Consider the following 15,916-nt stretch of genomic DNA (forward strand, 5'->3'; position numbering starts at 1 on the left):
CATGCTGTACATCTCTCAGATCCTATGACTTTAAGAAATAGTGAGACATCTGGATGGAAAGGGTTCTATCAGGCAGATGCAGTATGGATTCAGGAAGGGAAGGTTGTGTTTGACAAACTTACTGGAGTTCTTTGAGAATGTAACAAGTGCAGTTGATGGAGGGACTTAGGTAGGTGTTTGGATTTCCAGAAGGTGTTGGATAAGGTGCAGCATTAAAGACTCATCCATAAGGTTAGAATGCATGGAGTTGTGGGGAATGTATTGGCATGGATAGAGGACTGGTTAACCAACAGAAAACAGAGAGTTGGGATAAATGTGTGTTACTCTGGTTGGAGATCAGCAATGAGTGTGGTGCCACAGGGGTCGGTGTTGTGTTTGCAACTATTCATGATCTATATAAATGATTTGGAAGAGGAGACAGAATGTAACATACCCAATTTGCTGTTGACACTAAATTGAGTGGAAAGGCAAATTGTGCAGAGGTTGTGGAGGGTCTGCAGAGAGATTTACATTGGTTAATTGAATGGGCAAGAATCTAGCAATGTTAGTAAATGTGAGGTTAATCACTTTGGAAATAAAAATAGTAGGTCAGAGTATTATGTAAATGGTGAAGACTGCACCATACTGTTTTGCAATGCTCGTGCATGAATCGCTAAAAGTTGATTTGCAGGTGCAACAGGTAATCAGGAAAGCAAACGGAATATTGGTTTTCTTGCTAGAGGGATTGAATTTAAAAGCGGGGAGATTCTGCTGCAATTGTGCAACCTGTTGGTGAGGCTGCACCTGTCGTATTGTGAGCAGTTCTGGTCTCCTTACTTGAGGAAGGGTATACTGGCTTTGAAGCAGTGCAGAAGGGGTTCACCAGGTTGACTTCAGAGATGAGGGTGTTACCTGAGGAGAGGAGAGGTTGAGCCACCTGGAGCTTGCTAGAATTTAGAAGAATGAGAGGGTCCTTTTCTCCTTGTGGGTAAGACTAGGACTAGGCGACATGGCCTCAAGACTGGGGGCAGTAGATTTAGAACAGAGATGAGGAGGAACTGCTTTTCCCAGAGCGTAGTGAATCGATGGAATTCCCTACCCAAGGAAGCAGTAGAGGCAGCTTCATTAAATAGATTCAAGACAGAGATGGATGGGTTTTAGCATGGTAAGTGAATTAAGGGTTATGAGGATAATGCAGGTAAGAGGAGCTAAGACAATGGATAGATCAGCTACGATCTTAATGAATGGCAGAGCAGGCTCAAAGGCCCAAATGGCCTACTCTTGCTTCTGTTACTATAAACTATGAAACCCTTTTCCCATATAAAAGAATATGGAAAAATGGATAAGGAGAGGAGACCACTCATGTCCCAGAGGAGTATACAGGTTTCAGCAGTTGCAATTGAATATTAGCAGTTAATATTAGCTCTGTTAAGGAAATATGTTCCAGACACAGATTTTCAAAGTTATAAGGAAGGAAATGTAGATGTTAAACTTTCTTTTTCACCACAGCACCGTATTTTATTTACAACAGAATTGGCAATGTCCTCAAATAATGTCAAATTTATACCTCAAAATGAGGACAAACATAGAACTGCTGTGAGTTTTGCCATCCTTTCCAGCTTTCTATCAGTCTGAGAGGATGGGAGATGTGGTATGTGAGTGATGATGTGATAGCCTTGCTGCACACCATTTCAGTGGGTTGGGAGGTTCCTCTGACCATCAGGCCTGATGGTAATCCAATCACTGGGCCAAAATCCTGGCATGTGAACAGTAGCAGTTTAAGAAGGCAGCTCACCACCAGCTTCTCAAGGGTAACTAGGGATGGGCAATAAAATACTAGCCTGCCAGCGAAGTCCATGTCCAGAAAATTGGTGAGAAAGAACCACAAAAGCTTCATGCGATGTCAAAAAGTGAGAAACATGTAAAGGATTGTGAGGACCAAGGTGTATTCAGCATCAGGTGACAGGACACAGCAGCCATTAATGGAGCAGCAGAGAAGAGAATAGAGTGATGCATAAAGGCCAGCCTGCACTCAAAGTGCAAGAGGGAGACGGTTCAGTTAAGGGGATACCCCAAGGCTAAAACATGTACTTATATGCTCCCAGGTGTCTTTCAAAAATCCATCACTGAGACTCATAAAATATTACAGCATTCACTCCTATTGGGTCTCTGGGTCATGGCAAAGCAGCCTCAACCTGACTACTAACAATTGAATATTCATGGCACAATGAGCAAATGAAAGACAACGTGGGAGGGAGAGGAAGGTCAGCAATGGGTCAGTACAGAGCAATTCAAAAGACTTGGTCAAAGGTAAGCTATGGGGATTCAAGTTTATAAAAACTTGTGACAGTAACAATTTCAGGATGTGGTGCTCCCTTCCCTAACAATCGGCCCAGGGAAGTGACAGACTTCTAAATTTCAAGATCAATAGGATAAGTTTAAAATAGATCACAGGCGCTCAGAAATGAAACTAGGTTTCCTGGGGCCATTTTCAAAGATTTGAGGGAAGGAAAGAATTGGGCAGGAGACTAATATCTTCATTCACGTTAATTATCCTCATCCCAAATTTTTCCTTCATTGTTGCGAAGGTACAAAAATGCTTTACAGAGCCACATTCTGAGACGTCTGCAATGCAGTTGCTTAAAATAAAAAGCCCACCACCAGCTTCTTGAGTACAATGATGGATGTGCATTAAATGTCACATTTGTCAGGGGTTTCCATGTGTCAAAATTAAATGTTAAAACTGTGATGCTTTCAATCTGTGAAACTTAAAGGTGCAGAGAGCCACCAGCAGGTCATGATATTGCATTGCATAAAGACTCACAATGAGCAGATCGGACAACCAGCTTCTTGAGTTTCATCTAACATTAGAGAAATGATTCTCAACCTGAGCCCCATTGGCTCCTGGGTCTGTAGAGAATTTATGGAGATATCAATACAGAATTTCAACATGGGCAGGGTCAATCTTATAAGTGGTATGATAGTTCACGGTTGGAAGAAGTATACATGTAAGAGCAGGCAAAGGAATGACAGTCATAAGGAAGTTTGGTATGAGTCTCAAAGCAGGCGAGGAGTGTGACGACCAAGGTGGGATTGGTTGGACAGTTATCTCCTGCCACTTAACAAGCAGTGATAAAAGGATTTGTTTATAGATAGCTTTACTTTTTATAAGTACAGCCAATATCTGTTATAGCAGCTCAATAATTGTAAGTTTAACAATTATTTTTCAGCTGTTATTGTAATGTTGCATTCAAATAATTTCTAATGCAAATCTCACTTGTCATACTTCTCAATATTTCACTGAGTAGAGGCTGACAATGTATTTATCGCAATTCACAGAAGACAGGAGGAGAAAAGGAGGCAGTTACTAAATATATTGGATCTCAGTCATCTCTGTGAAGCTTTTCGTCTACAATCTCCATGTGTTACAGTAATTTTTATCTTCAGGCAGTCAGTCTGTCTTCCAAAGTTTTGTTCTGCTGTTTGTTATTATTTTTTAAAATTTTATTCCGTTTGCCAACATTGCATAACAACAAAATATCCATGAGCCAAATCTGGCCTTGATTTTCTTCATCTGTGATGTACTCTTTAATTATCATTATAATAACAAGGGAAATATTCATTTTTTGACAACAGTTTTAGTTCTGCATTCAGCTTATGACAAGAAAAAGCACAGTTCTCATTAAAGAGTTGAAGCCATCCTGCTCCCTGGTTGTGCGATCTTGTGGGTTTTTTGCAGAGCTGTGCATACATTTTGAAAAACATCTTCCTTATGGAAAGAAAGATTCAAGTTGATTGCAAGTACATAAAACTATGAGATGAATGTCAGAATACATTTTTCTGTCACAAAACAGATGATGTTGATGGTGAAAATAAAATGTGGATTTTCTGGTTTTTTTCTTCCGTACCCTCAAACAAAACTATCCATCAACCAAAATGTCTCTTTTCCATGAAAATTGTCGCACTTTATTTAATAAATGGAAAATCAATGAGATTCTTCCACTTCCCACACATTACATATGCAAGTTTAAGTAAGATCATCTGTTCGGCACTTGACATATTAAGGAAGTTCCATCCTGGACCCCTGTGGTTGAGTTAATTGTGCATCACTGGAAAATCTGGAGCTTTCGTTGAAGTGCAAAAGCATTTTTGCCCAATTAATGACTTGCTTTAGTAAATGCTGTGTCAAATTATCAAATGGTTAACGACAGCTCCTGTGCATTTCAGTGTAAATTGATAATGATTAAATGTTGCCAACAAATAAGGCTTTTTAGCCCTCCCTAATCCTGTCTTCCTCTCACAGTGATTCCATTAATGACATGATTGAATGTAAAATGTCACGCTGAAGCACTGATCTCAAAAACTTTAGAAGAAAGCAATTGGGTTTACTGTGGTACAGTGCTAATGTGCCTATCTCTGAGTCAAAGGGTCTGGGGTTAAATCTTACCTGTCACGAAGGTGTGCATCTGAATAAGTTTGTTAAATAAGCACAATGATTAGTCAGTCAAAGTTCAGGCTATATTCTGCAGGTAGTTCAGGCAATAATTGACATAGTTTGATCTGCACTTTGGTTTTTCATTACCTAATCTTTTTTTAAAAAATCTGAACATTTAATGGTGAATCTGCAAGAAGCTATAGATCCACAGTAAGTATCAGATTTCAAAGTGTTTACAGGATAATGTCAAAAAGCAAATTACAGATGTTCTTTTTTAGTTTTTGGAATCCTAGTTATCATTTTTCATCCGTTTACTCCCTGTATTTTCTTTGGCAGATTCATGCCTGGGATTTGTTTCACAATGCTGACATCCATTCAACCCCTGACCTGAGTGGCATTCCATATTTGTGGATATAGATGGTGAGAAATTCCTTTTTGCCTTTCAAACCTGTGGAAATTGGATTCTGTAACTTTCTCCACAGAACTATGGAACCTTACAGCACAGGGAAGATCAAGTTAGCCCATAGGCATTGAGCCAGCTCTGTGCTAGAACAATCCAGAATCAATCCCATTGCCCATTACTGTTCTTTATTTAAATAATGTGTCTGTTATGAAAATCATTGACAACCTTAAAAAATCTATTAAATCTTGTGTAACCATTTTTTTTTCATAGTCCCATGTCTCAAGCTATTCCTTATAGCTATTTTCCCATGTTTGGAATCACCTTGATGAATCTACGATATGTGCTCACTTTGACATATTTTCAATGTACAGAAATGCACAAAGCACATTCAGACTGTGTTTTCACAGTCACAGCATTTTAATTAATTACAACCCCCCATCCCCAGACATGTAAACATGCCAGCATGGACTGGTGGGGCCAATTGGTCTGTTTTCATTCAGTATATTTTAAATCATTATCAATGTAAACCTTGCAGAAGAGGTTACTGGATTATCTTCATGAGTGGAACTTCCTCTTCCTAGTAATGAAGGAATTGTGACTTCCCACAAAAAGGGTATATTTTTAACCAAAAGAAGCTATTTATAGTGCATTCCAAAATATTGCAAGTTGGACATGGCAGAAAATGCAAGAGAATGCAATATTTTTCACTGAACATTTCATACTCTTAGGTGCCTTGATTCACTTATGCATGTGACATTTATGATACTCATTCAGTGACAAACATACAATTCGAGGGTTTTCTAGTCATTGTCAAATCCTCAGTATACAATGCCTGAAAAACCTTTGACAATGTCTTTTTCTACTGCACCTTCACCCCAAGCTTTAATGCATTCCCTTAGTCCTGGACCTTGGAATATGTCGATATAGAACATTCAGCTGAGGACAACTCTTTGCATTGGAATACTAGCAGGATTTAGGCAGATGAAAGAGTACCTTTCACCAAATTGATGGTCTCCCTGCACAGCTGAAGTTTGTCTCAGTGTGTGTCACTTCAGAACAACCAGTGGAACATAGAGTTCTGCATTACATAGCTGTATAGGATGTACACTGGCAAAAGCATTATCCGTCTCCAGATCTTCCTTGTGAGGGCACGTTCCAATAGGAGATTTGCAGTGGTCTCTTCACCACCACAGCCATCTGAAGGATAGCGTGCAATGCTGCAGAGATTTCAATCATGCATGAATGAACACCCTGACAGGCAGTGTCCATCTCACAAACAGCCAAGCTGCATCTTAGTGTTTGTTTGAAAATTCTGGTGATGAGGCATTCTGCTAAATAATTTTGACATTCTGCTCAGAAACCATCTGACAGGATCAACCATCTCCTTTACCCACAATGTTTCAAGGACATTACATGCTGACTACTGCTTGACGGTCAAATTGTTTTTCCATATGACTTTTTTATGATGGACATGTGATACATTATGGTTCAACCATTTGGAGCTTTATGCCATAATGTAGCTAGACCCATCGTTTGCAATGCTTGGGACAGGTACAACCTCAGCATGCAGTGACAGCTGGTGTTTGTGTACTGAGGGTCCATGCACAGCTTGATGCAGCCACGCACAAAGGGAGCTATCAAGGTAGAGTGACTTCGCATGTGTTTTCTCCCCCTCCATTCAGGGTTTTATGCATGTTGTCCCTTCCAACACAAACCATTGTTTGATTTCTGGTTAAAAAAGAACATGGCTCAAATATCAGCTGCAGCTGAGACAGGGACAATGGGCCAGGCCTGTACCATGTACAGCAACACTGAGAGCACCAGGTTTTACCATCAATACAAATGGAGCATCACCAGTACACACCCAGTTTCCACTGTATCTCGATGATACGCTCTTCCCAGTCTCAGGCTGCTCTGAACAATATCCCCATTATCCTCAAGTAACCTGAACTGATAATGAAGAGAGCAAATGATTGGTCAGTCCATTTGTTGGAGTACACAGGATCTAACTCTTGGCATGATTTACCTGGGTTTCTCCAGGGCCAGTTCACCCCCCCCCCCCCCCCCCTGGCCACAGATGCTCTGGATGCAGGATGTTAGTTAGGAGTTAGTTTACATAAGTTCCAATTTGACACTTTAGTGATCACTGGAGCAGTGGTTAATGGGATAGCTGTCAAATGCAGAAGCTCCTGAGCCATGACAGACGCATTACCTGGAAGTTTTGATTTTTACTGAACACCATTCCGTGCCCATTGCCTCCAAGTGCGCGCGTTTATGGAGGGAAAAATACTGACACCTCCCTGAATCCTCCTTACCTAGGGATCAGACACCAACGGAGCTGCAATTTACTCCTTTGGGGTGACAAAGAATAACAACTTCAGTGATGCTGCCACAAATGAACAGCTATTGGTTCAAGAGCCGGACCTTGTCATTTGTTGCATATGCTTAAAGATTGATGCTAGAATCCACAAAAAGTTGCACAGGGTTTTATGCATGTTGTCCCTGCTCAGAAAGAGGCACAGGCACCTCATTTCTTAAGGCCCTTGTTAATTCAGAAACTACCTGATGCCATATGTTCAGAACAGACCAATTTTCCTACAACTGGAACTGTCTGAGCTGCTCTCTGGGAGTCAGGAAGAAACTGGAAAGGAGTTAGGATGAGCAGTAGTAATTAGTGACAAATTATTATGCTCCTTTGCTCAACATGCTCACAAAAGACAAAATCTGCTCCCTGTTTGTCCTTCACCCACCCCTCCCCCATCTGCCTGCCCCATCTTCCCCTCCCTCTCACCTCCACCCACCGAGATTAAAATGAAATAGCCAGAAAGCAGCATAAAATGAAAGACTGAATGAGCATTACTCCCCCAGTTTAAAGAAATAGAGAAAGATTTAAAAGGCATACATTGTGTGGTATGCCAAAGTGCTACCAGGATGGTAGTCTTGGTGTTCAGTGTTAACTTCACACAGACAAGAAGCCACCAACCTGAGCATCTCCCAGAGCCAGACCTTGGCAAATACTTCAGAAAGTGGTACAGAATTCAAAGGTGGCAGAATGAAAGTAAACTAGGAATATATACCCAAGTGACTTTCATCAGAGTTGTTGGGATATAACATAGAACAACATATTGCGTTACAGCCATGCAGTGTGAAGGGTATAGTTGTATAATTGTTTCTTTAAGCGAATGAGGAATGTGCTGAAGTTCAAAGTAAATGAGAAAGAGCGAAGTGTGTTACCTCCCAATCCCTATTAATATTAGTAAACATTCCGTAGTCCGAGAGGTGGAGGAATTGGCATTCAGTGGCACTACCATATTCTTCCACAGGCCACTGATAATTTGGTGGCACCCATATCAATAGTCTATATTTCCCACATCAGATTTCCTCAGAGCTCTGAAACAGTGAATTTCTATGTACTCCTCTTGCTTTTGCACAAACATAACCAAGGTATTGTTGAGACAGACAGTGAAGTTATCAGAAAGGGAAGTGTCAGGACCAAGAGGCTTCCTTTCTCCAGCAGTCACCCAGAGAAGAGTCATACATGGGAGGCTGGTTAGCAAGGCTATATCTCATGGAGTACAGGAACAACTCTCCATTTGGATACAGAATTGGCTCAAAGGTAGAAGACAGAGGGTGGTGGTGGAGGGCTATTTTTCAGACTGGAGGCTTGTGAACAGTGGAGTGCCACAAGGGTCGGTGCTGGGTCCCCTACTTCTTGTCATTTATGTAAATGATTTGGATGTGAGCATAAGAGGTACAGTTAGTAAGTTTGCAGATGACACCAAAATTGGAGGTGTAATGGACAGCGAAGAAAGTCACCTCAGATTACAACAGGATATTGACCAGATGGGCCAATGGGCTGAGAAGTGGCAGATGGAGTTTAATTCAGATAAACGCAAGGTGCTGCATTTTGGGAAAGCAAATCTTAGCATGACTTATACACTATGTGGTAAGATCTTAGGGAGTGTTGCTGAACAAAGAGACCTTGGAGTGCAAGTTCATAGCTCCTTGAAAGTGGAGTTGCAGGTAGATAGGATAGTGAAGAAGGTGTTTGGTATGCTTTCCTTTATTGGTCAGAGTATTGAGTACAGGAGTTGGGAGGTCATGTTGTGGCTGTATAGGACATTGGTTAGGCCACTGTTGGAATACTGTGTGCAATTCTGGTTTCCTTCCTATCAGAAAGATGTTGTGAAACTTGAAAGGGTTCAGAAAAGATTTACAAGGATGCTGCCAGGGTTGGAGGATTTCAGCTATAGGGAGAGGCTGAACAGGCTGGGGCTGTTTTCCCTGGAGCATCGGAGGCTGAAGGGTGACCTTATAGAGGTTTATAAACTTATGAGGGATATGGATAGGATAAATAGACAAAGTCTTTTCCCTGGGGTTGGGGAGTCCAGAACAAGAGGGCATAAGTTTAGGGTGAGAGGGGAAAGATATAAAAGAGACCTCAGGGGCAATGTTTTCACACAGAGGATGGTACGTGTATGGAATGAGCTGCCAGAGGAAGTGCTGATACAATTGCAACATTTAAGAGGCATTTGGATGGGTTTGGAGGGATGTGGGCCAGCTGCTGGCAGGTGGGACTAGATTGGGTTGAGATGTCTGGTTGGCATGGACAGGTTGGACCGAAGGGTCTGTTTCCGTGCTGTACACCTCTATGACTCTATATTGGACTCGAACAAGACACGGCTTGCTTAGCTGGGTTTCTCCAACATCTGTTTGCGTTTCAGGCAAAAACTGCAACCTTCTGCAGGTTATCAGCCAGTGAAACTTTCTTTTACAGGGTTGCACGTGATGTTAACTCATGTGAATTAAATTATAGATCAATTTCTCCAGCTCAGCCATCTCAAGCCAGAGTGCAACCAGTACATTCAATCATATTTGCACAAGTAGAAAGACAATGTAAGCATTTATTATCTTAAAACGTTACTCTCAATATGAATAATATTTTAAAAATTAACTTTTCCTTCTATTTTTGTGGTTACATTTTGACCTATCTTATGTCTTTGATGGATAGGCAAAGTGAATGGCTGTAATGGAAAAAAAATACAGTTGTATGCACATTAAAATTGTAGTAGTCTGCAGAAAGTGAAACACTGGTGGTTTCTGTAAGTTATAGCACCATCTACTGGGCACAAGAGAGCTCCAATTTAAATTGTGCAATACCTTTGAATTTTGCAATAAAGTTTAACTTTAATGGCATAATAATTATTGCCTCTTAACCATAACATTGTGATTTTCAAAAAGTTATGTTTTGGTTTGAAATTTAATTTCATGTGAAATAAAAGTGACATTAATTTCCATAGTGTTGATCCTTAATTAGCCAGATTGTGACCTGTTTTAAGATACTTAAGGTCTTGGTTTATGCAGATAAAAATCTTGGTAGTTGCAGCCTCATGATAAGGTTGTGGATTCATGCCCCACTGCAGAAATGGGCATGACTCTTAAATGTTTATGGAACAAAATAAGACCATTTGGTTCATTATAACTGTCCAGGTCAACAAAGGTCTGGTGACACTAATACTACTTTCCCCTTTAGTATTAAATTATCAAAGGGACTGCCCTTGATATGAAACTAATCAACCAGCTTTAGTGTAAAAGATCCCATGAGGAGAGCAGGAGAATTTTCCTGGTGCCCTGAGAATCGTTACTTCCTCAATGAAAAGGTGAAAAGTAGACTAAGTGATCATTTTGCAATTGTGTGACTTTGCTATTCGAAAATCAATAGCTATGCTTGTCTACAAAGCAACATTGATCATATCCTAGGACATGTCGATATAAAAAAGAAAGAGGTGTTGGGTGTTTTGAAAAGCATAAAGGTAGACAAGCCTCCAGGACCTGATGGTATGTACCCGAGAATACTGAGGAAGATGAGGGTGGAAGTTGCTGGGGCCTTGTACAAAATCTTGTAATCTTAACTAGGTTTACGGAAACAATTGTGCATTTGTATTTGGAATGAAGAGTCAGATATGGCAACATTGTGCATTGACTATTGTATTGAATATGAATCACTGTTACTTTTGTGGAAAGATGCAAATACCCAAATTAATTCAACAAAAACAATCAGTACTAACAGATTTCTCTTTGGTTCTCACCTCCCCAACATCCCCCCCCCCTCCCCCCTCCCCGCCCCACCACCACCACCACCACCACCACCCCATTCCATACACTCAAGATAGACCTGCTTGCAGGACTTGACCTGGTCCATAGCTGACTTTTAGACATGGCACCAGGAAATACACATGGTTACAGCAATGAGCAGCCCACCTCTAGCAAGAGCAAAGATGGGTATCATGGAGCCAACGTGCACAGATTTTGGAGAATATTGTGAAAAAAATTCACTGAAGGTTACAGAGACAAAACCCTCCATGAAACTCATCAAAATTGACACTTTGGAGAAAGTCAGGACTGCAAATGCTGGAGATCAGAGTCAAGAGTTTGGCGCTGGAAAAGCACAGCCGGTCAGGCAGCATCCGAGGAGCAGGAGAATCAATGTTTTGGGCATAAGCCCTTCATCAGGAATTTGACACTTTGCTCATTTCTGGTAAAATTCAGCTCTATGTTCCTAAGGTTTTTATTCTGTGAAGCCCCTTGCTGAATTCACACAAATTTAGATAAGATAGCGCAGTCTACTGTTGTTGTGCACTGATATGTGTTGTTGCACTGATATGCATTATCTCGGCTGTATGCCAGAAAATGTTTAAATATTATCATCAGCATAGACTAAAACTTCTAAGCAGATAATATTCATGGCAACAGACATGAATAACAACTTGTAAAATCTCTCATCAGACCTAATACTTCAAAGTCAATGTGGTACATCTGAAATGTAATTATTGTTACAAGATAGGGAAATGCAGCAATCAATTTGCATATACCAAGGTCCCACAAACAGCAAGTGCCCAATAATCTCTTTAAACTTAACTGCTATGCCTTCTGCTGAATATGGCTAAATAGAACTCTGGACGTGAAAAGCTATGAGTTTCGCTTGGCAGACCACAGGTACAATTTTCTAATTATTCTTGTAGATATTGCACCACTGCCAGCACTATCTATTCTGGATCTCGAAGGGAATGCACTTCAGACTGGACCTTGATTTACATGTTTGTGCACAGTTATCAATAGTTCATTTACATAATAAATGATGAGTCAAGTGGATCTTAAAACTTGATAGCAGTATGCATCACTATATACCAAGTCAGCATCTTAAGAAGGAAATGTCCAATGTTATTTATATCAGCTAATTTGTCAGAATTGCCAAAAATTTATAATAGTCAACACATGAAAAACCATGCATTGAACTCATTGTATCAGTCTTTATAAAGTCAAGAATTGTGATCCTATATTGAGTTGAAATCAACTTTAGTAGGTAGACTAAATGATGACTTTCAATAAAACCAGTCTGTCTCCAGGTTAAAACAGACAGATTCTAAACAAGGCTTCACACCTAAAATGCTTGTCTAACCTGAGATATCACTTCTTGTCCACACTGATAAAACCTTAAGTTATCTCGCAGCAAGTGACTTGAAAGAAATTCTTGGATTTGTATCTTAATCAATTGAAACCTGCATCTCCTTTCTAACTGATTAAAAACTTAAGGGGAGAGAGTCAGCCATTTTAGGTGTGTTCAACACATTTGCATCAGTTGTATGACCCTTTGATCTTTTACTTATAAATTCTGATTGCCTCCTCTCTCATTTGACCCGATGAAGGAAGAATGCTCCGAAAACTAGTGTTTTCAAATAAACCTGTTGGACAATAACCTGTTGTTGGGTGAACTTTGACCTTGTGCAACCCAATCTAACACCAGCACCCCCACACAAACAACTTCCAATACCCCAAAACAGCCACTAATATTGTTCTTAGTATTATTCCAACGTCCTCATATCTGCTAGGAGAGGTGAAGGCAAAATTATTTCTCTGGATACGGTTAATAAAATAGTAAGAACACAAAACTGAAACTTCTGAAAGTTATGTTGACAGTCTTCTTGACTGAAGGACTTTCACGATTGAGAAAATTAAAAAACTACAAGCTAAGTTTCACAAGGTGAACTTTCAAGCACGATTTATTTAATTCAATGCAATACATCTCAAAGTGCTTCGTCCTGCAATACTACACTGGGTTTATAAGTAGGCAGTGTTACCAACTGTATTAAAAAGCATACACTTGGTGATGTAATCACGCATACAACAGTCAGTTAAACTAATGATGCCCACACAATTATGTTTACACCATTGGCAATAATAGTCTGTTTGTCCCTCACTACATTGTTTTCACTTACTCTTTCTCCATGGAATATTATTACACATGTTCTGAAAACAGAGACAGAGAATAAATACAAGTCTAAATCTGAACTCCACACATTAGACGTGAAATATACAATTGACTTGACATTTAGAATGGAAAAGAGATCTTGATTGATTTAGAAACTAATTATTGGTTATAAAATAGTCTCCATTGTGACAGCCCACATTTAATAGTTAGTCGTATAAGAACCAAAGCAACATTTCAGGACATTACATAGCAGATCAGTGATCTAGAAGCTGAATTTCCAAAGAACGGGAGATTGACTTTTAATATGCATTTGCATTTGAACTCTAACTTCCTCATGAGTTTTGGTAGGCCTAAAATGGGCTTCTGGATTTATGTGAAGTAGTGAACTGCCTTCCCTTACTTATGTCATCCAATCGCATCTGAAGGGATGCCCAAGACCAAATGGAACTAAGGAATAAGTGATATTTACCTTTCGAGACAATTGTGTGAGCATGAGACTGAGTGTGGGTGAGAGTCAAGTAATCAGTGTTGCTGATTTTGTTGATTGTAAGGAGAATTAAAAGTCTGACTTGAACAATACATGCCTGGACTCTGTCTAACCAGCACTTAATCTCTGCTATTTTTTATCCAATAGTGAATGACTTCACCCTACTTACCCAGAAGAGTAACAAGGGACTAAAATTTTGATATTTCTGATTTTATGAAGACAGAATAAATTAATTTCAAAATACAGTGATTAGAGATATCTTGGTTTTCTTGACTGAAGCTGAACAAAAGAATAAGGGCTAGTTTAAATTAGTGAAATAGCCAGATTTGCCCGAAAGTGATAGTGTGTGTAAGTTCAAACACAGGGTAATTCTGACTTTGTATAACATTATAATTTCAGTCATAACAAATCAGTCTAATTTTGAAAAAAAAACATAAAAAGATATATACTCTAGTTCCATGTTGTTAATTTTTCATTATGGTCTGAAGCAAGAAATTATACCATAATACTTTGAGTAAAAGAAATGGTCGTTTTCAACTTCTGTGTAATTATTATACTTGTAAATAAGTATAACATTTTTGTTTTAGCCTGAACAGATAGGTGGTATTTATAAAATTACGGAGTAGCTGGGAATGCTACTAAGAGATGGTAGAGATTTCATGAAATCTCTGGATTGTGATACTTTTTAAAGAAGTAATTACTAATCTCATTACATGTTCTATCACCCATGCACATATAAAGGGGAAATCTTTCCATTAATAAGAATTAAAATTCATAGATGTATTCTGCTATGAACATCTATGAAATGTATTGAACTCCAAATGCAATTAGATAGCTTTTTTAAAAAGATAATGCAGAGTAGGTTTTCTGCTCAGGAAACATATCTTGAAGACACATAGTAAAATCAATTTTTGTATAGTTCATAATGTTTGTTATTGGAATTATACTTTTTGTTTTCAGAGATCTTGAAGCTGCAGTGCTGTTGGCAGGATGTGAAGAACCTGATTACTATTAGGAACTATGATATATAATAACTGAACTATATCCCTCAAATACATTCGGTTCCTTCCCTTCCCACTGCACCATCTCCCAAACTAAGACTCACAGAACCTACTGAAAAATGTGCACAACGTGCAGTCCTAATATTAGTCATTTGCCGCTAAAAACTAACATTTACAAAAATCAGCAATCTTCTCAACATGTATTCTGTAGGTATTTCAAGCTATCGGTACTGTTGTTCATCACATTCAGAACATCAAATAGGATTAAACGTTTCCACTCTTATATTCTTCTTTATTACCTATTCAAATACTAAAAAAAACAAAAATTATTTTTTGTACTTCTATGCATGTTTGATACTTCTACCATAACATTGATTTGCATCAATCATTTGGGGGCCAAATAACTGGAAATAATTTGAGAATACATACATAGTGTGGCCCTCGGGGAAGAAAGTGAACTTTTCCATTTTTTTTCAAGTAGCAGACTATGTATAAATTTCTCAGTAGTTTGGATTTGAGGCCTTTAATGAAGACCTTGTGTGTCCCAGACCCGCAAAGTTAAGAAAATCATGAACTTCCCAGCTATCCCACAGCCATGTTACCACAATAAACATAATATTTCCAATTTCACTGTTTTGAATTTCGAATGCATCATGAACCAATCGCTCATTTATGCAAAGTGGCAATCGATTCTACAGCCAGAAAAATACCAAGCTAAGCAAGGTGAAAGGAAACATATACGGTGTCCCCACTATGATGCAGCAGCATCAATCCCACAGAAGAGACAGCAATGTAACTGGTAATCTCTGTTTCTCACACTGGAATAAATAGTAGCTAATTTTATTTCCAATTTTTCTCTGTATTGCAGACTAAAGAGGAACCTCGATTATCCAAATTTCGGATTATCCAAAGAAGATCTCAAGGTCCCAATAGAAACATTACATCAATGAGGTGTTTCAACACTGATCGCGTGTTTTGTTTAAAATGATTAAATAAATAAACTTGGCTTATTGAAATGCTGCTGAGAACAATCCTGGACATCGATGGGACTCCAGGCACAATCTCCAAATGGCTGAACTCCCACCCTCTCTCTTTCTCCCAACACTTTCCCTGGAGTTCTACACAGGCGTGTACCCTGAACCCCCCTTCCCCGGATAATCTCTCCAACATTGTCCTGTACAGGGAAAAGTTGGAACTTGTCAAAAGGTTGCAGTAAAACGTTGTGTGGGTGTGTGAGTGTGTGTATGTGTATGTGCGCTATTTTGAGATTTACCCTCTAAAAGACAGCAGCAGTCTTAACTGTTGGTGTCCAGTCTGGCTCCCCCAGAGAGGGGGTGGAGGG

The 15,916-nt window shown here is 39.4% G+C and overlaps 1 protein-coding gene and 1 long non-coding RNA gene across 2 annotated transcripts in view; one reads left to right on the top strand and one right to left on the bottom strand.

Moving 5' to 3' along the window:
• Nucleotides 1-2,208: 2,208 nt before the first annotated feature.
• On the top strand, nt 2,209-15,507 carry LOC140466875 (uncharacterized). Its single transcript, XR_011955300.1, has 3 exons — nt 2,209-2,289; nt 4,751-4,834; nt 15,443-15,507. It is a non-coding gene; the product is annotated as an uncharacterized lncRNA (long non-coding RNA).
• cd36 (CD36 molecule (CD36 blood group)) overlaps nt 12,860-15,916 on the bottom strand; it is a 39,002-nt gene continuing 35,945 nt past the window's right edge. Inside the window, exon 13 of the mRNA XM_072562627.1 lies at nt 12,860-14,884. Coding sequence (XP_072418728.1) covers nt 14,870-14,884 — 15 coding nt within the window. The 3' untranslated portion in view covers nt 12,860-14,869. The remainder of the gene's footprint in view (nt 14,885-15,916) is intronic.

The sequence above is a fragment of the Chiloscyllium punctatum genome, chromosome 44, assembly GCF_047496795.1.
Source record: "Chiloscyllium punctatum isolate Juve2018m chromosome 44, sChiPun1.3, whole genome shotgun sequence".
NCBI lineage: Eukaryota > Metazoa > Chordata > Chondrichthyes > Orectolobiformes > Hemiscylliidae > Chiloscyllium > Chiloscyllium punctatum.